The 25,508-nt window shown below is 32.6% G+C and overlaps 1 protein-coding gene across 6 annotated transcripts in view; it reads right to left on the bottom strand.

Annotated features, from left to right (window-relative positions):
- The window catches only part of LOC130442005 (leucine zipper putative tumor suppressor 2 homolog), a 301,746-nt gene continuing 276,238 nt past the window's right edge, over positions 1–25,508 (bottom strand). For 5 of the 6 annotated variants that reach the window (XM_056775950.1, XM_056775949.1, XM_056775953.1 and 2 more), the window contains 4 exons: positions 16,052–16,256; positions 11,295–11,468; positions 5,235–5,541; positions 1–3,428 (listed from right to left, as the gene is read on the bottom strand). In XM_056775950.1, the coding sequence (XP_056631928.1) occupies positions 2,790–3,428; positions 5,235–5,541; positions 11,295–11,468; positions 16,052–16,256 (1,325 nt within the window). In that variant the 3' untranslated portion in view covers positions 1–2,789. The remainder of the gene's footprint in view (positions 3,429–5,234; positions 5,542–11,294; positions 11,469–16,051; positions 16,257–25,508) is intronic. The other variant, XM_056775952.1, reaches the window with a different exon arrangement.

Here is a 25,508-nt window from a genome sequence, read left to right as displayed (position 1 = left end):
TTTATTTTATTATCGTTTATTGTATTTACATATAAAAAACAAAGATCAATACTACTTACCAAATATTTAATATTATAAAATATGGTAAAAATATATAGAAGCATACAATTATATAGGTCTGTACAAAACATATAATAAATACCTAATGAAACTTTAAAATCACATGAAATACACCTTAAAAAAAGTTACTGTAAGTCCGTATTTTGTGTTTTCTTAAAATTTAAAACTAGCATTAGATAAGCACAACATAAGTTTGGTGATGGTTATTAAAAAATACCTGGTATATATAACTATTAATTCAAGTTTTTAAATTATATTGAATGATACAGGGTGTTTCATAAAAAAGGTGATCCCATCTCTAGGATAGATAGAAAACTGAAAAATATTCAGGGTTTGATCAGTAAAACATTTTCGTGACGCCAGGGTTAGGGTTAGGTTAGGGGTATCAATCATCAATTTCTAGAGGATATATTGCCAAAATTTCTTTAAAAAATGCGTTAATTCTTTCTGAATACGAAGAACCTATTCTAACCTAACGTAGCCTAACCTAACCACCCCGAACTGCACCGAACAATATTTTCACGAACACTGAATGTTTGCAAGATACCAAAATTTCAATTTTTAAACCTATGTGAAGACACATTTTAAAAAATCTAGGTACATATCACCATTTAAATTTCCTGGTAGAATGTGATAATCTATTAATTTGTTACCCAAAGTTACTACCCAAACATTAACTTTAAATGAGTGTTGGTAATTTGATACCCCTTTGACATGTGAATTCCCAGCACACCAGTAGGGTGCATTATGGGAGTTAAACTTACCTTGTCGAGTAAAAGTGGCCTCGTCCGTGAAAAAAATGCATTTTAAAAAATTTGTAATGTGGGCTGTCCTTTCTTGTTATCTTTTACAAAAATCCACTCTAACCGGGACAAGAGCTTTTGAACTTGTCTGTAATGATAAAGATGTAGCTGTTGCTCTGTAAGTATCCTCCAAGTACTTGAAGAAGGCATATTTGTTTGTCTTTCCACATTCCGTAAGCTTACTGTTGGATTATGATCAACTAAATTTAAAATCATATTTTCTTTATTAATGGTTCTTGTTGTTTTTAGCCTATCGGAATTTATTTTTATAGGCCTCACATTCCTAGTTTCTCGACAACGTAGTTCTTGGTAAGTTTCTTCAAAGAAGCTTTTCTGCACAACGCGTAACAGCTGCACTAGAGTTTCCTAAACAATATTTCCAATATTTTCGTTTTTATTTTATAGAGTAGTATTTATCAGACTACCTTAGTAAAGCTATAATACCAGTCGACTCCTTTCCACCCCTATAAAAATATGTAAAGTAACGTCACATTTTATTTCAATTACATTACATTAACCCTCTAGGCTAATACCTGTTTAAAAAGGGCTAAACTTAACTCGGACTTGAATCTTTTTACTACCTACTAATTTATCCTGGTCTAGTTTAGACAAAATATATATGAGAAGATATCAATGAAAGTGATATTGAAGTTAAAAGAAGAGAAGAGAAATACTGTTATTGTACTGATAACCTGGGATTTTTTGAAGTAATAAATTAAAACTATAATAAAGCAGAATGACGCTTATTATTTGATTCTTCGATACACAATGAAATTGAGACAAATTGTGAAGAGACCTATAACTTAATGTGTACTTTAATGAAATTAATAAAATTTAAATCAATCAAATCAATGGAAATTGAGTAGCAACTTCAAAGTCATCGGCTTGTTATTGGGTTTACAAGGTACATTCATTCTTATTTTTTTTGTTGGACAGCAGAACGAGAGTGCATCGTTATACAAAATGGCCTATTCGAAAAGAGTATACTCTGGGCAAATATAAGTGGTATGGAAAAGATGATTGGAAGTCATTCAAAAAATGTGTTCTTAGGAAAATTATGAAGCTGTAGCTGACTAAAAAATTTGAACATATAAGGATGAATATGTCATTGAAAATTCATTTTCTGCATTCACATTTGAGTTTTTTCTTTGAAAACATAGGAAGTACGATTGGAGGACAAGGGGGGCGTTTTCATCAGAATCTAAAGATTTTTGAACTACGTCATCAGGGATTTTGTCATTATTGTTACTCTATAATGAGACAAACTGACTCAAAACAATTATAAAAAGATATGTAGCATCTACTACGAGGAACCAATAATATCCAAATAAAATTGCCATGTCACTAGTTCAGTACTGTATATTATATCGACCTGACTCGTTATATTCTTCTACAGTGTTTTTTTTTCTATCACTACTATGTTCTTGTTTCGTTTGTTATGATATCAAGTTTAAATAACTTGCAGCTATGAAATTATGTTTTAATCAAAATATTTTGATAAAGACTTAAAGAAAAGTCGAAATGTTATTTTAAAACAGAAGAGACCTAAAATCAAGAACAATATATATATATATATATATATATATATATATATAGATACATAATTTTGTCCATTATTTATAAAGTGTATATGATGTGTCCACTTCTCAAGGATACAGATTGATCTTTAGGTGATATGTATTACTCGATGTGCCCTCTATGAACTGAAATTCATCACTAAATCCGGTATATATGTGAATTAATTTGTTCAATTTATTGCCTAATATTTTTCTTTTTAGTTGTATTATTAATTTCATCTACGACCATATAACATATATTAACAATGAAACTTGTGGAAAAAATTACACGGAAGGTACATAACTTTTAACCCAAAAATGTAGCTTGTTATCTACACGAGAAAAAGAAGTAACCTTCTAAGTAATTTTATCATAAATCTATCGTTTGCGAAAGTTCTAACTTCGATTTTAATCCTGTTTTGTCTAATTCTAGTTCAACGGTCAAGCTTTCAATCTCGGCTTCTAGCGCTCTTGTTCTTCTAAACATCTGTACATAGTTCATTTGAAGTTGTCGTTGATATCTGAGTACCTTCTCCTTTTCTTGAATCCACGTTCTTCTTTCATTTTCAAATTGTTTATTTTTAGCTGCCAATTCTTCTCTCAGTTTTTCTAATTCACTATCGTTATCCTCTTGATGATAACCGTTTATATTTTGAATTTCAACCTCTTCTATACCGTCCTCCGTTATGTAATTCCCTTTATTTCGACCCGGTTCTACATGGGAATAATCTTTTAAACTCAACTCTGATAGTTCCTCCCTCAATTCTCTAATTTCCGCCTTTAGTTTTTCAGTATCTTCTCTATTTTCATTGGTTGTTTCCGAATCATGAGATGGTATTAACTTTATTTTTGTGATTAATTCTTTGAGTTGCTTGATTTCCTCCTCTTTGGAACTAGCTTGTGATTTCAATGTTTGTATTTCGTCATCTTTTTGTTCTAGTTTGTTTCTTAGGTCACGTTGCTCCGTTCGAAATTGGATAAGTTCTTGACATTTGCTAGTTTGGTCCATCTACAAAAAAATAATCATTATTAACTGTTTTATCAATAAAATTCTATTATACATTCTGATCAAAAATTGATTATGATTGATCACATTTACGAGTGGAATCAAACCATTGTACAGTGATTTATGTATTCATTTCAAAATTGATTGTTATAAAAAGGAACCCTCAGAGGGCTTCTGACGCCTTTTCCCCAGGACAAAAATAGAGAATTTTACTAGTTTACCAGTAACAATCAATGTGTTGCCTAAGAAGATCTACATTCAGATAAAGAGCCAGCTGATTACTTTAAAAAGACCGCTACACTATTAATATCAAATGAAAGGAGGCAGTTTGAAGTTTTGTATGTAATACATGCTATATAGGAGACCATAATGTGACAAATGAAATGATAGAAGCACTACCGGAAAGGGCTGTGAGGTAACTACAACATCTAATGCAGAGGTGTCAAACTCAATTTTGCAGAGGGCCATATATTGAATTTTGAATTCATAGGTGGACCAGATTTAAATTAAAAAAAAATGAACTGTACTATCATAACATTTTATTTATTAAATTATATAAGTATATAATATACGGTAGGTAGTTATAAAGGTAGGTAGTTATAAAGGTAGGTAATTATGTTGAGCTCGAGGCTCCAGATACCTCACTTCTCTTGTTTTTGACAAGCTCATTGATGTCAGGTATCATATTCGTTGTGATTATTTTAAGAATTGATTGGAGGTGTTCATTAGTAAGTCTTGTGCGATGTTTGTTCTTATTTATTTTCATGACGGAAAACATCTGCTCACATAAATAGGTGCTACCAAACATACATGCTTTGTTAATTCCGGGTAATTATACAAAATCTAAAATATTGACATATAAAATGTAAGAGTGTTAATCTCATTGAATTTTTCTTTCAAAATACTGTCCGATTGAACTGGTGCCTGTGAAGCTTCAAATTTGAATGGATTGTTGAAAGCTGGGAATTCAATTTCATTCATTTTGTGAAAGTCTTCAACACGATTGTTGAATTCCGTAATCAAATTTTGTAGGAGTTGAGAATATTCATCCAATTTTTTTTGGTCGACAAATGATTTTAAATGAGAGAAATGGTCCAAGGCTTGATTATTTACCCGATTTTCCCACACCCTCAACTGACAAACGCTTTCGAATATTGACTAAGACGCCGTGAAGCTTCGTTCAGTTTTGCTGTTGCAGTTACGAAGCGTACAATATGATGAAAGTTTTAATATATTTCAAAAGTGTTTTTCTCGACCAACAAACTAGACCGATTTTGATCAAATTTATACAGCATCTTTAATATGTTATGAGCCTGCGATTGAACTACCATTATCATGATTGCTTCGATTGTATTTTTTATACGAGCGAAAAATGAGTGAAAAAAAAATATGATTTCCAACATTGTTGTAATTTAGAATTCACTCTAGTTCAATCGCTAGTCTTAAATATGAAGATTAAAATGCCGTTTGGTTTTTGATTTCGGATAAGCAGTACAACCGCAATCTTGGTCACCGTCAAGCACCTCTTTTACTTGATGACTTCCTGACGGCCACTTTGATTTTAATATATATTTTGAATCAAAAAATTTGTAAAGCTGATTCAGATGTTAACAAAGTCTATATATAAAAACGAGATTGATTATTTCAGTAGTTTGCCGGTAAAAAATTATTGAGAAAGCCGTAAAAAACAGCCGAGCAATCACCTCCGGAATTTTGTCGCATGAATTTAGAAATACCCTGTATGTCACAAGATCCATTCAAAATTATTTGAAAAATTTGTAGATTAAATCCTTTATTGAAATTAATTACCTGAAGCTCTTTTAATTGACTTTTGAGCAATGATATTTCTCCAGTCTTTTGACACAAACCCCATTCAGTCTCCTCCAACCTTCCTTTCAAAGTTGTAACTTCTTGTCGTAATCTATCACATTGCATATTTGACCTTTGAATGTCGGAGCAAAATCGTTTTTTCTCTTGCTGCATTTGATACGTTTGCATCATTAACATCTGCTCTAGTTTGAGTACTTTTTGTGAACTGACCCTCAGCCTACTATCTTGAACGCTTTTGAGCCTTTTTAGTTCTCTTTCCCAGACTTTTTCTTTTTCTTGGTATACTCTGCAATAAATGATTGACTTATTAGGATTTTATTAATTACAGCATCAACCTTAAGTATAGTTTATTGGAAATAACACCATAAATTATTCAGCATTTTTTAATACGTCAGTTACATAAATCAAATTCGCCTTTTACATTAATAGAACATTTATTGGTAATTCTGTATTATTGAAATAATTCAAATTTTTCTCATTTATTGAACTATGAACTAAATGTTTTAGTACACAATAGCTAATTTAGCTGACCTTCATTTTGCGTTTAAATGTAGTTGATTAAACTTTGGAAAAAATTTGAACAGTTTTATAGTCTATTTTTATGTAAGAGAGAATGTTCATACAAGTTTTCCTAATTTTATAACCATAAGCTGTACAGCGCAATAGAACAAGGCTTGGATTTGCCATATCATACGGTCCATTTGCCAATAAAAGTTAGAAATTTTGTTTTATTCTAATTCCAAGAATATCTGTATTTTCAACAGATTAATTATTTGTAATCTATTGTGAATTCTAGTATGATTATAGACAATTTGTAAGGAACGCGTAAACGCGAACATCCATTGTATTATTCAAAAGTTAATGGAAAAACATTGATATTAATTGTTTTAAATCATTTACAGATAAACATTTGAGTGAAAGTGTTGATGCTACAGTAGAATTAGTTAGTAGTACGCTTGATGTTGGGAAATCTACAATCTACAGAGTTATGAAAGAATAGAAATGTGTCGAGTTTCAAACAGTACGTAAAATTACAAAGAAACAAAGTTTTCTTTTTCTTTCTTCCACAATAGGTGTAATGCCTGTTCCTTTTTCGATATGTATCCTCACCTGGCTTTAGATTGTCACTCTTTGTTTGTTTATCCCTTGCTATTCTTACCAGTCAATTGTCTGACCTTCGACTTATATATCATAATTATCTGATGTTTTCGCTACTTTTTCGGTCTAATAGTGTCTTATATAGATTCCCCTGAGAACGTTCATTCCTGTGGTCTCCAAGAGTTGTCTCGTTTTTGGTCTTGTTTCTGTAATGGTCATTATAGATTTGATGGTCGCTTTATGATTCCTACTTTTGTTTCTTGTCTAGGTGTTTGTTCCACCATACTACGTTGTGAAGACATCCCGTGACCTTATTCGCTCTTGCTACGTGTCCTCTTATCTCGTCTTCTAGTAGAAAAGCATTTGTAAGAGGAGCTCCGAAGGGAAGTACATGCGTTCATCTTCAGAAAATTTGACAAAGTTCGTGTTATAGCTTGAGATGATAAGGATTATCCTGAACTGAATAGAAGCACACTCTATAAACTTTTCAAAGAAATAGGTGTTAGTTAGAAAAAGCATTCCAGAAGGTTTATTTCAATAAACTGAAACGATATTGGAATATGGAAAAGAAAGTACCTAAAGACTATAAAAGAAATGAAAAACCAAAGAAGCAATTCATTTTATTTAAATGAAACATGAATCAATGAGGGACATACGCTAAATAAATTTTGGCAAGATAAAACTGTTTCAAGTCGAAGACAGACATTTTCAAATAATTTATCTACTGGTTTTTAAGCCACTAACAGAAACGGGGCGCAGATTGATTATAGTTCACATCGGTAGTTTTGTGAAAAGTGATTCATTGACTTTTGAATTTACTCGTTCTGGTGATTACCATGAGGATATGAATGTTGAAATCTTTGCAAAATGGTTCGAACAAATTATAGATCTTCTTCCTCTGAACTGTATAATAGTAATGAATTGTCACTCAAGACTATTAGAACAATTGCTTATCTCTAAATGGTTGAAAAAAAGAAAAGAATTGTATTCTTTGTGTTTACTAACTAAACCCGATTGAACTGGTATGGGCACAGCTAAAGGGAGAAGTTTCAAGAAAAAAATATTTCTTTTAAGATGCATGTAAGGCTGTGAATAATATCAACACTGTAAACTGGGAAAAGGCATAGAAGAGAAAATTTGGAGTTTGGACAATATTACTGATTTACTTGTGAATATTGGTCGCAACAGTTAATCTTCTGATTCCTATTCTTATTTGGATTTGTAAGAAGTAGAAGTAGTGACTTTATAAGACACCAATTCTGATATCAATAATGTAGGGTTATAATTTAGTTCGTATAGTATAAGATATTATTTAAAATGAAACAGTCGTAGGTTAGAAGAAAAGTTTATATCAACAAAAAAACGGTAACGATATAAAATTTAAAACAAAAGAAACAACAATGATAATATTAACGTGATGAAATAAAATAATGGTTCATCCACATGTCTAAGTCTGAGGTTTAAACGATTCCCCGTCTTCAATTTACGTCTTTAAACAAAAAGTATGTTTTCTCTTGAGGCCATACGTCTTTCGGATTTGCAGGAAATATTAAGAAAAACAGTGCTCACGTCTTCAAAGCAACTCCTTAACTTTTAAGTCTTTGAACAAAATAATACGTTTTCTGTGGAGATCGTTCGACTTCCGGATTCATAAGTGTGCTCATGTCTTCTAAGCAACTAACTCTAATTATTATATTATATGACCCCTCTTAAAAATGGGTTGGATGTTGTAGGCTGAAACAAAAACTACTTGGGTACATAGTTAAAGTTAAAAGAATAGAATTATAAAACAGCTTTATTGTTGTTTTATATGAGCTTCAAGAAAAACGTTGATAAAGTCATGTAATAGGTTCACAAGTATCGTTGTTTACACCGGTTATACATAGAAGCTGCGTTCTGTTTAAGAGATATACGAGGACGTATTGATATCTAGTTAGCCTAGACCAGTTCCATGCATAAACAAAATATTGCGTTACCATAGCAACGAACAATAACTTATTAGAAGTGTCAGTGTAAAGTTTGACGTCAAAAAAGTAAACCAGAGTTACGCAATAAATTAAAGAAAAAGAATGTCCACCGAAATTCTGGAAATTGGAGTAAGGAGCCATCATCAAGTACCTGTATTTAAAAGGGTTAAGAGGTAAGCAGATTTACGAAGATATGCTTAATACCCTTGGTGATCAATGTCCTTCGAATGCGACTGTGAAAAATTGGACTACAAGCTTCAAAAGAGGTCAATTTTCCATTGAAGATGATGATCGATGGGGAAGGCCAGTTTCTGTGTCAGTCCCCAAAAATATCGATGCAGTTCATGACATGATTTTATCAGACCGTTGAATTGGGCTACAACGGATATCTGAAGCACTGAATATTTCATACGAACGTGTTCATCATATAGTTCACGTCAATTTGGACATGAGAAAAATTGCTGCAAAATGGATCCCCAAATGTTTGAATGTTGACCAAAAGCGTGCAAGGGTAGAAGCATCGCGTTCGATCTGTGCTCGATTTGAAAACGATGTAGACCTCTTAAACCGAATTGTTACTATGGATGAGACTTTGGTACATTTCTACGATCCAGAAACAAAGCAACAATCGATGGGAATGGCGATACTCTGGTTCTCCAAGACCTAAGAAGTTTCGTGTCCAAAAATCTGCTGATGAAGTTCTTGCTTCAGTTTTTTGGAATTGCCATGGATAATCATGATTGATTTTTTGGACAAGGGTAGAACAATAACTGGAGATTACTATTGGACATTACTGACCACTCTACAGGAGAAAATTAAAGAGAAAAGACGCGGAAAGCTATCCAAAGGTGTTTTGTTTTTTCAGGACATGAATCTCATGTTGCCATGCAAAAAATTCGTGATTTAGGGTTTGAATTACTAGAACGACCCCCTTATTCACCAGATTTGGCTCTGTACGACTATCATCTCTTTCCTCAACTGAAAAAAAGTTTAAAAGGTCGTAAATTTTCTTCCAACGAGGTAGTAATAAAAGCTGTGGAGGTTTGGTTTGCAGAGCAAGAAGAAACATTTTTTTTGAAAGGTCTAGAGAGAATTAAAAGACGAGTTTATTAACAACTTAAGAACAAATTGTGAATACTCAAAAACAACACAAATTTTTTTCATTTATTAAAATTCTGCATTTAAATAATAAAAATCTTATTTTTTTAAGCAAAATTCGCCCCATTTTTCATCACCTTTATTAGCATTCATTGAATTTCCGTAAAAGTAGCATTCTTCATCTGCACTATCTTCGTCATATTACTATGTTGACACATATGGAACGCTACTTTCACTTTAGGAAGAGGTTTCCACTACCTAATATTTTTTATTTTTTGTTGCAACTTTTGGTTTAATTTCTGTGACCGACGAAGCTTTTGGAATTGAATTTTTTCCCAAATTCAGGTCTTTGTTACCCATTTTATTGTTTTGCTCTTGCTTTCCCTGATTTCATCTTTCTCTGGGGTGTTAGTTGCTATCATTTTTCCAGTCTTTCTTCTTTTCTTTGTATTTTCCGGGGTAGTGCATTTGGAAACGGTTGTACTCGCGAAATAAATCCTTTTTTGATGGTTCATATGCTGTTTCTTCTTTATTTAAGGTTGAGGACTGAGTCTGTTTATCAGTAGTAGGAAGGTTGGGCAGTGGTATGTTATTTCCCAAATTACGATACGTAACGTAGGAACGAATAAAATCTTGATCTGAAAATATTCCGCTGTTCAGTGTTCTAAAGCCATTTAAAATATTGCTGGGCGTGAAAGCAATTCTGAGAACCTTTGCGTAAATGTGAAACGTTTTTTCTCCATTACTAAACAGCCAAGACACCTTGGCTGTAAAATGTTTCAAGAGGGCCATTTAAAGTTCAATCAAGTGGTTGAGGCCTGTTTGATGTGTGAGATGGAAAATTCATCATGATGATTCCAGCATCCGATGCTTTTTCGACTGATTCAATGGAAAAATGGGAGTTCTTCCTTTTAACAATTTGACAATCTTAATTAAATGGTCTGAGAATTTTAATAACAAAACTGTTTATTTGACTAGCCAGTAGGAGTTGCAGCTCCAATTGTTCCGGAGGTGTTGCAAATAGCTTTATGTCTTTGAAAAAAAAAACCTATGGAGGATATCAGCATTGGCGGACTATAGTTTCCAGTAGCACTGCTGCTATCATAGTCTCAAGGGCTCCTCTCTCGGCTGGTACTGTACTTCCTAGGATTGCTGGATCCTCATAATATACAGCCTCTAAGGCCTCTTTTAAGACACCAGTACTTATTGGATCTCTCTTCTTATCAGACTTGCTCCGGGGCATGACGATCTTTGCAAAAACACGAAAAACCTAACCTCCCGTACCATGAAACGTGTTCCAAGCTACATGACGTGATTTTGTTTTAAGATACAAGAGGATGAATTTTTCCAGTCAATTGATTTTCTAGCTTAGAGGTTATGTTCAAAACAAAAAACACTTCATAATTACTTACTAATAGTCGCAAGATGTAAGTAAAAACACCACTTATCCCCAATCATTTGCCGTTAGGAAAAATCTCACTCAAATATTATTTTAAAAATATCTACTTTAATGAATTAAAACAATTTTTCCGTATTACTGCTTCAAAGCGCAACCGATTCACTGTAAACTAGAATACAACTATGAAGAGTAAATACACTCGTCAATTGAGATCAAAGGATTGATAGATGGAGACACTAGTTTTAAATTTAAATCGTTTCAAGGTAGACTATTTCCAAGGTACAACAGCCACCCCTATACTTGATTTTTCAAATCTGAAATTATGTTAGAAATTAGTTTTTTGTCAAGCGGAGCAAAATCTGGAAAAATAAAAGTTGAATTCAAGAATCTTTTATCTTTTACAAAAGCTGTTTCACTTATTCGGAAACACATTGCATATACATGGCAGGCAAGATAAAACAAAGAAAGTCACATCACCTGAAAATAACTTGTTCGTTGTGTTCCATCGTTTGACGGAGATAAGCTAGTTCTGAGTCTCGATCTCTAAGAGCTGCTTCCAGTTCTGATATACCAGAATCTGAGGGGGATGGCGTCAAATCCATCATACTGCTGTGATTTGAAGCTGATATAAGTCGGTAGGAGAGTTTATTCCTGAAAATAATATACTTTCTTGTAGAGACATTGTAATTAAGTCTTATATTATGTGACTATTTAAAATGACCTTATTTACAGAAAATAGTGATACTATAAACCTTTCACCTTCACAGTGATCACAAAATAGTATATTAACCTATAAGTGGATATTAGGGTCTTTAAAACACGCGCGATTTTTCCAGCACGACGACGGCGAAGCAAGTATTTTGAAGACCATTAAACTATTTTTTTTTGACAGAACTGGAAATGACATAAATACTGATTTAAAAATAACAAAAAATGCAAATAAGAACTACTAATTGAATTGTTGAGGTCGTGACGATATAATTCTATACCTTCCGTTGGAAAGTCACATAAGATTAATTGCTTGTGCTTCGTTCGAAAATGAGCTTCAATATTATTTGACAAGTAAAGCTAAATTAAGACTAGTACTCCAAAACTCGGAACTTACATATAAAAAAATGACTGATATGAATAAACGGAGGAGTTGACATAAAAGCCCTTGTGAAAGTTTATGCATTCATGAAGCAAGAATGACGTAGGAAGAAGGAAACATTTACTTACTACAATTAGACCATCTAAGACAGTAAAAGCTCGACGTTTTACATACTCAGATGCACCGAACATAGCGCATTTTCCTTGAAGGTGATATGCGGAATGTTTGACTCTTGCAGGAGATATGAATTATGTGATTTACACTTACATGATATCAAGGGAGAAAGAAACATATTGTTTACTACAGTTCGGCCATCTAAGACAGTAATAGCTCGACGTTTTACATGCACAGATGCACCGGACATAGTGTATTTTCCTTAAAGGTAGTATGCGGAATGGTTTAGCTCAGCTTTTCCCAACCGGTGGGTCGCGGGCGGATTTTAGGTGGGTCGTGGAAAGGCTTTTGTAAAAAAATACAAAAATTTACTGATTCTTCAGCATCACATTTGGTCATAACGAAGTAATTTTGTATTAGTGGGTTGTAACAACAAATATTTGGTGCAATTTTTGCCAGTTCTTACTTTCCAATAATTATTTGCAATACATATGATGTACAAAAAACAGTAGCGCAAAGTTGCCATGCAAGATCTGGCAACCACAGGCCTCGCTCTGTCACTCGTCTTGGTTATTTGTTCTGTTCACTCACGCAGTCTGGCAACTGCATTTGCTCACGTAAGAACACGCGGCAGTGACTTGATAATTTATTTGTCTAGCTTTGTTTTGGTTTAAAAATAGTGAAGTAGTGTTATGACTATTTACGACGATGGAGAATTGGCTGAAATCTGGGTCGTGTGTTAAGAGAAAACAGGAATCTACTAACGAAGGTGAGGTTAATCGTCCTTCTCCTAGTAAAGACGTTATAGTGCCTCAAACATCATCAAATGTTAAAAAAGTGAACAAGATTTTTCGAAAATATTCTTCTGAATACCTCCAATATGGGTTTACGTTCATTGGTACCGATGAAGAACCTCTCCCTGAATGTGTAATTTGTTTTGAAACCTTGGCAAATGAAAGTATGAAGCCCTCAAAACTTCAAAGGCACATTTCAACAAAACATCCCAATGCTCAAATAAACTTTTGATATATTTTCAAAAGAAGAAAACAGAACTATTTTCGACTCGGTCAAATACGGAGAATGAGTCGTTGGGGCAAGGTAATAAAAAAATTTTCTGCACTTCTGCTTGACGAAAAAGCAGGTCAACAGATAGGTAAAATATCCCTATCAAACACTACAGTGAAACGTAGAATTCTTGAAAGAAAGTGATTTTTATTCTTTACCATTGGACGAAAGTACAGATATTGCTGACAATGCTAATTTATCATTTTTTGTAAGGTTTACTTTCAATGGAGCAATTGATGAAGAAATCTTATTTTGCCAGTCACTAAAGACCAGTACAACAAGCCAAGACAATTTTGACTCATTGAATAGTTTTATCCACGAAAATGGAATAAATTGGTCCAAATGTGTCGGGCTTACAACCGATGGAGCTCATGCTATGTCAGGAAAATTTACAGGACTAGTAGCTAAAGTCGAGAAAGTAGCTCCGTTAGTTGAATGGAACCATTATAGCATTCATAGGGAGGCATTAGCGGTCAAGGTAATGAACCCAGACCTCAAAAGCACACTTGAAGACAAAAATTGTGAACCTAATCAAAGCACAATCTAAAAACTCTAGGTTGTTCACTGTAATGTGTGTTGAAATGGGAAGCGATCATAAAAAGTTGCTTCTACATTGTGAAGTCCGTTGGTTGTCAAGGGGAAAGGTTCCAATTTGTTACATATTTTTCTGAATTTTACGTTCTCAATGCCTAGCTATTTACGTTCGTTACTTTCAGAACAGCTGTTAGCTGGTTGATATACTTACTGCAGCTTTTAGGCCCAGTGCACACGTAACGATTTGGCCTGAAAGTTTGGCCGTTCAGACCAAATCGGTACGTTTGTAGCGGGCGTCTGAAGAGTAAATATATATATATATATATATGTATATATATATATATGTATATATATATATATATATATATATATATATATATATATATTCTATTATCAATCTGTTTTTTTTTCTCAGGAAGATGCTTTAATTGAGTTATCATGTGACTCCATCATGAAAACGATGTTTAAGGAGAAAAGTTTGACCTCATTTTGGCTGAATGTTAAGCCAAGCTATCCAGGTTTATTTGGAAAAGCAATGAGATTCTTAATAGTTTTTTCAACAATATATCTTTGTGAGCGTGCCTTTTCAACTTTGCTGTATATCAAGAACAAGTATAGGAACAGACTAGATGTGGAAAGGGACTTAAGACTCAAAATATCAAATTTCAACCCTGACATTGAATCACTTGTGCAGTCAAAACAATGCCAGAAGTCACACTATTTTTTTCATTACTAAACTGTGTACTTATTTATTGACATTTTCCCATTATCACGCATATAATATATATATATATATATATATATATATATATATATATATGATATAGACTTACATGATATCAAGGAAAAAGGAAACATATCACCTATTACCATTCGATCATCTAAGACATTAAAAGCTCGACGTTTTACTGTCGATTGTGATGGGATTAATTATGTGCATTTAGTGAAGCAATATTTATCATTACGCCCCCTAAACGTAAGTACAGACTAAGTATCTTAAATTAGAGAATTCTGAGAGGTATACGGGGCACACGGTTAGACGTACGTCTGCTACCATTATGGCAAACGGTGGCAAATTGTTACGTTCAAGAGAGTATCATCTATGAGAATAATAATTCTCCAAATTAATCCCAGCAGTCTTTACACATTTATGTTGCATATCGTTTCTAATATTATTACAGAAAAGTATAATTCTATCGATTAATTTTTGTTTGTAATGAACGAAATTGATGTCAGGGGATCTTGAAGGCCATGAAATTTAACCTTCACGTCCTATTCACCTGTTGCCATAAACACATTATTTAGATGTTGTTTCACTATCAGTAAAAAGTGGGGGATGCCCCATGATGCCGAAAATACATCTCTCGGATAGCAACGTTGTCTAGTACATATTTTAGGTTTCATAGTAATAACGTAAATAATGCCATCTGCATATCGTTCTGTCCCTGACCCAAATGCTGGATGACTTGGGGTTCGACGATCAAGAAATCTCCTGTGATATTTTCTGGCAGCAGCTCTAAAATTACCAATACAGAACAGAAAATTATGTCGGCATATTCTGTGGTCGAAACTGATGTAGCATTTTGAACAAAAGTTACAAAACCTGTACCAAAACTAATTTTTTTAATATAAACTTTGCTATTCGGGCCGAAGACAAATACAACAAATGAAAAACCATAGAAATCTATCCAATATTTCTCAAGTTCGAACACACTCGACTTTGTTTTATGTACTAATATGAATAAAAATTAAAACTTATATACATATTTGCCAGATTTATGTAAAATAGTGACTAATAACTTGAGAAGCATAACAAAAACTAACAATTTAATTTAGGCACCGTAGTGTTCTAATATCTAATTAGAAAAAAATAACCTGAATAACGAAACTACTTACTAAAAATATTTGCTTGGTCTCAAAGTACCAAAGTAATATTTAAAACTAACCTAGTTCACAATCACTTGAACTGCCAAACTTTTAGTGTTCATACTGTATTTGCAATAAATTTTCGTGCAACTGCATCAACAATGAAGTAGAAAATATTAAAGATGCAAGAACATATTTGTCCATTTTGTAATATTTCTACCTACCTTAATAACCTTTTTACAATCTCGTGGTCAATTTATTATCTTACAAAGAAGAGGCATTTGGTGAACAGATGTGTTTTTTTTTTGGAATAGAAAGTTTTGTATAATTCCACGTTAATAACATTTGAGTGTTAATATTCGGTGGTCATTTCAAAAATTCAGCCTTCTCTGTTCATTTGCATTTCTAATATCATTTTTGGGATTCAATGATAGGACAAATACTTCCTTAGATCATTAGTTTTAAAAAGTAACTATGACAAAAATCACTTATAAGACGCTTACTGCTTGGTCTGAGAATAAATAGTTAATGGGCGAAGTTCATAGATATGTACAAATTCACTTACGGTCCAGAACTATCTGCATTTGACATCGGAGATTTCCTCACACTTTCTAAACTGTCATAGTTAACGAGTTTATGACTGTGGGGCAACGAAGAAAGTGAGCTCATCGCTAACGGGGGTGAACAAGTTGACGAAGGACATGACGATCTCAGCTTTCTATCTAATGAGTAGTTATTGACATTGTTCGACGGTCGAAGATCGTTACTACCTGAAAACCAAAACGAATAATTAATTAATTAATAAAAACGCCGATGATAATTATGAAATCGTTGTTTCGCCATATAAATTATATTTAGGAAATATTTTTTTTGGTCAATAAAAATAACTAACTTACTATCAATGTATAGAGATATACTTATAATCGGATGCGTTGTAGACAATGAAAGTATGCTTTACATAAGTTAATAAATTCTTCTTTATTAAAGTAACGAATACATTTTATATTACAAATCTTGATAACTGTCCAAACATTAAAAATAATTTTTCATATTTTTACTATTAATTATGTGAGAACATGCTACATAGTTGTCCAATAACCACTTTGGAATAAGCGTCATACATTAGGCTCATACTTAACGTGACCATTTATTTTTTGACTCAAAACGGGACATTGGTTTATTTATGTTAATTAACAAAGAAAAAAACACTTTTTAAAGTTATTTATTCAGAAACTTAAAATTTTCAAATTAAAAAATATATACCCGAAACGTTTAATTATATTTATATTTATCAAAGGAACAAATTTGCTTTAAAATAGCTGGTGACGATTTTAATTACGAAGGTAACTCTTGGCGTGTTTTTTTTTATATTCACCTTAATGATCAACATCGCCCTTAGAACTGAAATTTGTAGCTGGGTTTACTCAGTCGGCCACAATTTGTTCATGATAGAAAATACTCTTTCTACTGGAGCATTTGTAGCAAGCAAACATAAAATTTATTCAATTAAAATAGGAAAGTTTTGAAGCTGAAGATTGTTGGCTTGAAAGTGTTTGAATACTTCTACCCAACGAGTTTCCGTGGAAACATTTAGATTATTTCATTCAAATACTTTCTGCGATGAAATGTAGTTACAAATAAACGAAAATTCGTCAAAAACTTTTGCATCTTCATTACAGTCAATATATTCCTTTTCAATTAATACATCCAGAGATTTTTTAACGTCTTCCCATGCGGGGACGTTTTTTAAATCTGCCTAATAAAATATCTCCATTTCTTTAGTAAGAAAACAAGCCCACTGCTCTAGATATTCACGGCTTGTTCCATAAAATTCTGTAGCCGCTCTTTTCACAAACTCTTCATCTATGTCAATAACATTATCTTTCGATTTCACTATTGATTGACGGATTATAAATGGAAGAAACTGACTGGTCTGTTTCTGAATGAAATTGTATTTTAATTGATTAATTTCTTTTGCAGCTTCAATTGTTGATACCGTCTGACATTCCAGTTTCGATATAGCTTGATGAAAACACAATTCGGATGTGGGATCTTCAAAAAAATTTTTTGTAACAGGGGACATTTTTCAATGCTCAAAAAGTAGTTTTTTAATAGCTGATAAATTTTTAAAACCCTTTCCAAGATAGGCAAAAGAGCAAGCCACCTGGTTCTACTATAGCCGAGCATTTTTTGATATTCCATTTCAGTTTCGGCACAAAACTCCTTCAGAGCTTCAATTCGAATCGTGTAAATATAAAAAAATTAATAATATCTTCACAATGATGCTTTCATAATCTAATGGTAGCCTATCTGCAGCTGCTTTTATTACATTGTAATATACAAGGGCTCCACATCCAATACTTATCAATGTTTTTTTCAGAGATGATAGTAATTTCGTTAACACATGCCACGACTTTTTGTCAAATTATTATCTGTCAATACTTAGTTTAAATACTTGACAAGTTTCACCTGGTTGGTCTTGGAGATCTAAAATTTTCGCTTGCACATACGGTTTCAGAACACGGGACAATTTGACGTCCTAGAGTTCATTTCGGGGACACCGCGACACGTAACTATAAAAAGGGACAGTCCCGTTCAAAACGGGACGTCTGGTCACTTGTTGGTCAATTCATCTACGTCTATAGATTATGAATCTGCACGTTATAATCGTTTTAATTGTCTCTGTTGATTTTGTTCATCTCGTGCCTGTTGCGATTGTGATACACGTAACTGCGCTTTGCTTACACACGCATCTGCATTGTTTTGTTAGATTTGTTCGTCTGATCTTCGTGTTCTTATATCTTGCATGAATCTAGAATTGATTGTTCTGAGACTCAAGGAGGAGATAAAAACCAAGCATTTAATTATCGCCCGATTGCACTCCTTCCCACGTTATCTAAGATCAAAGAAAGATTGTTCAAAAAGAGGCTTTTCTGTTTAAATATAAAATACTTTCTACCCATCAAATTGGGTTTTTAAATAACAAATGCACAAATGATGCTATATTCTTCTTCCTACATAATGTTTACTCCAGCCTAAACAACCATCCACTCCACTGTGATTTTTTTAAGGCTTTCGATTGTGTTAATAATAATAATATTTCAATTAACAAATTGCAGTACTACAGTTTCAGGGAACACATCTCGCATGTTTTAAGTCATATCTTACCAACAGAAGTCAGCTTATAAGGGTTGAGACAAGAGACACAACGATGTCTTCTTGCAAGCCAATAGAATGTGGAGTGCCTTAATGCTCTGTTTAGGCCCTATTTTGTATATTCTGTTTATAAGTGGTAATATATGTCTATTCGCAGACGATACTAGTTTCTCTTGGAGCCACCCTGATCTCACGGCACTTCATAGGACCATATCTAGTGACCTAATCACTAATCACATGAAAATACATTGCAGCTTTTTCTATTAGATAACACCACTATTGACGTCGTTCTATCTGTAAAATTCTTAGTGCTTGTTGAAATGGGAGTTACATCTTGCCGCCTTATCTAAAAAATTAAGTTCCCCCTGTTTTGCGCTGAGATCAGTTTCCAAAGAATTGAACTTATCACCTCCTCAGTAGTTTATTATGTCCTTATTGAGTCTCCGATATGCCCCTTCCCTTTTGGGGTACGTGTGGTGCGACTCAATTTGAGCAAATTTGACTCGGACTAAACAATCGGACTTTTTAGAAAATCAAAAATTCTGATTCTTCCTTCCTTATTCATCTTTGAATTCGTTTGCCTAATTCGTAAACCCGCTTCTCCAATTTCAGAAAGATCGTTGCACGGCTATCCACTTAGGAACTCGGAGCACGACCTTCACCTACCTACTCCACGTTCAGAATTAGTTAAGGGCTCAATATTTTACAGTGCAAAAAATACACAATCACTTGCGAATTAAAATCAAATCGATATTATCTTTTCCCGCATTCCGCAATAATTTGAGGACATATTTACTGGAAAGTGCTTTCTACTCTGTAAACGACTTCTATTTTAATAATAATATTTAATTCCGGGTATGGTTTAATTTTTGCTATGGACTTATATACTAATTATTACCTATTACTATTACCTATAATTTTGTTATTCTTTGTGTTTTTCTTCTGTATACTGAAATTTTATTATATTTGTATCTTTATTCAGATATTTTTATGTTTGCTTTTTAATTTTTAAAATCTTTTGTCTACAAATTTTAACAATTTTTGACAATAAAGCATTTCTCTCTCTTTCTGTCTCTCAATATGTATAGGTACGATAATGGCCATGGTTCGCGTGAGCTCATACAAGTGTTTTTTCAGTTATTAATAAATTATGAATAAATAATTATTGCACTGAAAATTAATGATGAATTTGCGATGAGAGTGAAATTAACATGAGAGCTTCACAAAAAAAATCAAAATAAGATAGGAGACCGACTTCGTTCTCATCCCTACTTCGTGACTTTTGCTGGATGATAGGTGAGAACAGCAGACACCTCGCGAGGACAACTGAACGATTAATAGTTGATCAGTTGTCGACCGGTGAGGGTAAAATATAAAATTAAATTGAGAAAAAAAATCATAGTTAAAAGAAAATTGAAATTATAAACTCTGAATAAGAATCTATTGTACTACAATTAATATATTCGATTGCCATCTTGCAACCCAATTGGGGATCTATGGATGAAAGAATAAAAGGTAAAAGTCGCGATGGAAAAATAGGTGTTGATCGTAGAAGGGTGAAAAATTCAGAGTAATATGATTTTTTTTACTCTTAGTCATGACAAAATAAAAAGTCTTGCCAATATAACTAAAGTTAATAATTAAAAAATAAAAAATAAAGGTACATCGTGGAGGGTGAAAATTTAGGTTTGTGCGTATTTTCTATTGCCACATTATAAAATAATGTCCAAAAGAAAATGTCAGGACAACCCTTACCCTTTAGAGTATCAAAAATGGATAGTAGTGTGGTAACTAACATTGTGATACGAGAATTTTATATAAATGATAATAATTCACGCCAAGCTTTCTGATAAGACCATTCAAAAACAACCTAACACATGTTTAACAGAAATAAATATCCTAAATCATGTTTTATAACCAAAAATTGTATACCTCCCTGTCCATGCACATCAATCCATTAATTAAGTCATAATAATTTAATAACCAATATTACTTAAATCATTTAAAATTCAATTATGCTAAGTACATTATTTGTTTGTAATAAGTCTATCGTGACTAGCAACAATAGAAGTATTTTTTTGATGATGATGTCTCAGCTTATATCCCAAGAAATACATTAGTTTTGAGGAAGTTATGGTTTTTATACCATTAACTTTGAAAAAAAGTGAAAAAACATAGTAAGTATACGTAAATTACAGTATGTAGCATTTAATTTGGAAATAGGAACTAGAAGAAAATGGACTTAACAGCAATACTTCTATTGATTATCGAAATATTAATTTTTTGTTCTCTACAAATAGTAGGGAATTCCACTTCTCGATTCTCCAGGTAAATGTTTTTTTTTGAGAGAATTAAGTTCAAATGAACATTTAAGGAGTGTGAAAAGTAATAGCGATGGGTTGTCTATCATATATTAGCAATGTAATTACCAGTAATTACATTGGTCTAACATCATTTTTGACTATTCATATGTAAAATGACCTAAATCCAAATAGAACCTCAGTTTTCCCTTTGTAGACGACATCCCTCATTTATTTTCCACATATTTTCACTTATTTTTCACACATTCAAACTTCCAGCTATTAAAGATTCGAAAGCAGATAATCAAATTCATAACAAATAGTATGGCAACATTGTTACCATTCGAAAATATATAAAAGCTACAAAAAAAAACAAATATATAAGACATGAAGTAGACGTCGAAAATATCAGGCGAATCGTTTGATAGAATTAGTTATCATGATTATAAATGGAAACTGCTCTGACTTAAGAGTTGTTGCTCTACGTCTGGTCATAAAAATGTCGCCCGCGAGAAGTGCATTTGGGGACACAATAGAATCCGATATGTTTCGTGCATAATAGACCAATATGCTGGCTGTCCAATAGTTGTACTCAATAGTACTTCTCTTTCTCTGTTATTATTCTGGACCAATATGGACGGTATTTCACATCATAATCTCCTGCTCAAACCTATAATTATTGAAACAAGTATATGGCAATGAATGTTTTCAAAATGACCGAGAAGATGTTGAATATGATTCACGTTCGGGTTGCCTTTCAACGTCAAAAACAGATATTAATGTCGAACAAAGCGGTAAAAATATATGTATTTACACTTTGAATACGAATGCAAATGCCCCAAACTTATAAAAAAAGGTAATAACGTGTGACAAATCAAATCTGCATTGCATGGAACAAGATTTGAGCGTATTGTAGCTGTGAAAGGAAAAGCGGTGCATTGAAGGAACTGACAGAAAAAGCACTGTGATAATAAATAAATATAATAATATTGAAATAAAATATTTTATAACACCCGTCTCGCTATTCAATATCTCCTATCGTATCTATAGAAAACGACTTCCGCGTGCCCCAAGATAACCCAACGAGAATCTTTACTTCCGCCGCTCAGTCCGGGAATCTTTTATCAAAGGGGGTTTTGGCATGTCCGTAGCTAGATGACTGGAGCTAGATGACTGGCTCTGCTAGCGATTGAGTGAATACAAGCTTGGCCAGATCATTTTGTTTTGCTTTGCCGTATTTTCACCTGCTAGCTTATTGAGCAATGAAAGAAACTTTTTTCCTGTCTGAATGTCAAAAATGCTGTCAGTTTTTAAGGTAAATTCCAATAGATTCGGGTGGTTGTTGAAGTTAACTCCAGTTAATAACAATTAGAACACTCTAGATCTTTTGGACAAAAGTTCAATTATCTAACTCCGTGACACTTTAGGTCACTACTTGACATTAGCAACCGTCACATTTTTCATAACCTTCATATATCAGTTATGAAAGGTAGTTATTTAAAAACTTTATGTCAAAGAATAGTTTATTCATTGTTGTAAAAGCTGACAATTATTTCATCAATTAAACTGACAATTAACTCATTATTTTAATTCAATAGTATTTTAAGATATATAAACATTGCAAACAACATTATTAAAGACACAGTTATTTAAAGTAAGTCCATTTTCTGGGTGAATATTCTCTTGAACTTCTTGTCTAATGTTAATTTCATTTGAAGCTGTGATATCTTCATATTCCGGTCTCGCCGAGAATGTTGTGAAATTTTCCTCATATTTTTGAATGAACTCTTAACATAGCTCTCGGTTACACTGTTCGATTTCCATCCTCCGAGTTGCTTTATTTTTAGATTGTCCGCCCCTAAGTCGGTAAGGAGAGACCCTGACGAACGTTTGAAATAATGTCCTGTGTATCCTTTACCAGTAGTAGACCCAGGTACTCAGCCATCTTTGCTGGTGATTTTGCAATGGTATATATGCCCATGGGTTGTAGGCCACATTTTCCATTATAATATCTATACTTTCTATACTTTTTGAGGAGGTCAATAAGATTGACACCAGCAATATTTCCAGCAATGACCACAAATTCACGAATAACGTGTGTTTTGCTTTCTAGAGTTGTAATTTTGAAAAAAGTGCCTTCATCAAATACGTCTTCTTGTCCCAGGAACATAATGTAAATTAAGTCGTACTTTTGCAAATAGAAATTTAGTCTTCACCCTCTTTCACAAATTTTTCTACATTCTCCTTTAAAATCTTACATTTTTTTGCATGTTATCCGTCTCTTCAGCCCATCAAAAAACTTCTTGATATCGACATTTTTGTGCACGGTGAAATCCGATCTCAACATTAAATATGTAGTCCATGTCGATGCCTTTAATGTATTTAAATTTTCAAAATAAGCAAGTAGTATCTTTTCGTTGATGTTCTTTGTATTATTCAATTCGCACCATTTTTCAAATTTTTTGTAGGCCAGTGTGTATCTAATTCTAAATATTTCTAAGGTATTAAGCCACCCACTGTAATATTTGCCGACTTTCTTACCTCAAATGGAATCAAATCTGATTCGCTATCTGTAATTAGTACTTACTTTTGACTTATTTTGTAAAATCGTTGTTTGCTTCTACAGTAACAATACTTCTAAAACCATTTGATTCCACATTAATATTATCATTGTTATTGAAGATTCTATTAAATATTAAAAAAGCGCGAAATTAGATAAAATGTTGTAACCAACACCTAATGAAAAGAGCGATATTTTTCAAGTCTCGTAATTTGCAAATGATTACATTATTACAACAATATTATGATTGTTGAACAATATCGCACTTTTCATAACTAATTACGTACATTAAACACAAAATAGAGGTGAGATAAGGAAGTTATCGTTTCCAGAAACATTCAGTGCATGCTTCAATTAACAAGAAGAGGTAAATATCAGTATAGATAAGTGAAAATTTATAAAAATTTCTTTAATTAAAAAAAATCATCACTGAATCTTTTAACAGCATGAAAAGCGAAATTGATTCATGTAACTGCTTATTGAAAGAAAAAAAGATTGAAAATTTCATTTTTCTATTATCATTTTATATCATTTGCTTCAGGTAATGGAAAACGGAAATAGCTTGAAATCGTTATGGGGTTCTCTAAAAAGTGTACGTGTGCTTCAAGTAATTTCCCAAATATTCGCCATTCAAATACCTAATTTATATAACTACAAGGGTTTATCAGTATTTTACCTAATTTATGCATCATTTTTGTGTATTTCGATTCTAATAATTTTATCGACACTGTTATATGTGAAACTTAAGTATTTTATTGTGAACGTTGCACTAACAATTAAGGTGGCAACAGTTGTAACAACGATTTGTTTAATTTTCACTAACGTTATTTTGATCATTTTTTCAACTTTTATTAAGAGGAAACAATTGATATATTTAATAAAACACTTGGACAACTTGGAAAAACAACTTAAAATAGAATTTCAAGATGATATCACTTACGACAGCAACAAGTTAACTCTCCAATTAGTTACGAATTTTTCATTTTTAGCTGGAATACATATATTCACAATTTCTTTTAGCATAATATTCAAACCTGAAAACATGGAACCGATTATAACATTTTATATCCATTATCCATTCTATTTTATTCTGGTATTATCAACAATGCAAATTCATCTTCATTCTTTGAGAATAAGAAGTTTATTTAAAGTAATACATTTCAAAATCTACAAACATTTTCATGTTAATGAAGGAATAATCAATATAGTATCAGATCGAATCGATGCTTTATTTTTTCTTAGAAAATACGATGATCTTTGTGATGCTATAACTATGGTTAGTGATATATATGGTTTTCAGATATTTCTTATTGTTTGTAATGTTGTTGTCAACATTTTAAATACTTCGAACATATTTTTTAAAATGTTTATAAAACTGATAAGCTTTGATTTTCGTGAACAACTGACTTTTGTATTTTTGATATTCCAAATGGTAGATTATGCGGTAAGTACTTGTTATTTACACTTCACCTGTACATATTTACTTTAGGTACCGGCCAAAAGTTTTTGCATACCCTATATTTTGCGTGATACACTACAAGTAAAAACAATAAGATTGCTTTCGATATTTATATTATAAAAAATATATATTGATCAAAATATAGTAATAATCAAATAACAGTCTGTAATTGGGTAATTGTTCGTATTTAAATTTTTGATGCATCGATTTGGCTTTTATTATTTATGCGCTATATTTTGGCAATCTCTGTAACAATTTTAACAAATTATCGTCGTCTATTTAGCTCCGTTCGTTTTGAGGATATCTCAAAAATGTGAAACGGAAGAAAGACACTGATTTCTGACATCCCTGTCAAATTCGTCCCACAAAAACTCAATTAGATCAGTACATTCTTCCTTTCCAATTCTTTGAAATAGTCTTTTGCGCAGCTGCGGGTAATGCTTGGTATCATGCTGGAAGATAAGTTTTTTCTAAATTTCCACCACATCTCCAGTCCCCCTCTCTTTAAAACATTCCCTAACCATCACCGAGATTTCGCTATGTTTCA

Source organism: Diorhabda sublineata, chromosome 3 (assembly GCF_026230105.1).
Source record: "Diorhabda sublineata isolate icDioSubl1.1 chromosome 3, icDioSubl1.1, whole genome shotgun sequence".
Classification (NCBI taxonomy): domain Eukaryota; kingdom Metazoa; phylum Arthropoda; class Insecta; order Coleoptera; family Chrysomelidae; genus Diorhabda; species Diorhabda sublineata.
The sequence above is the reverse complement of the archived record's forward strand: the minus strand, read 5'-3'. Positions and strand labels throughout refer to the sequence as shown.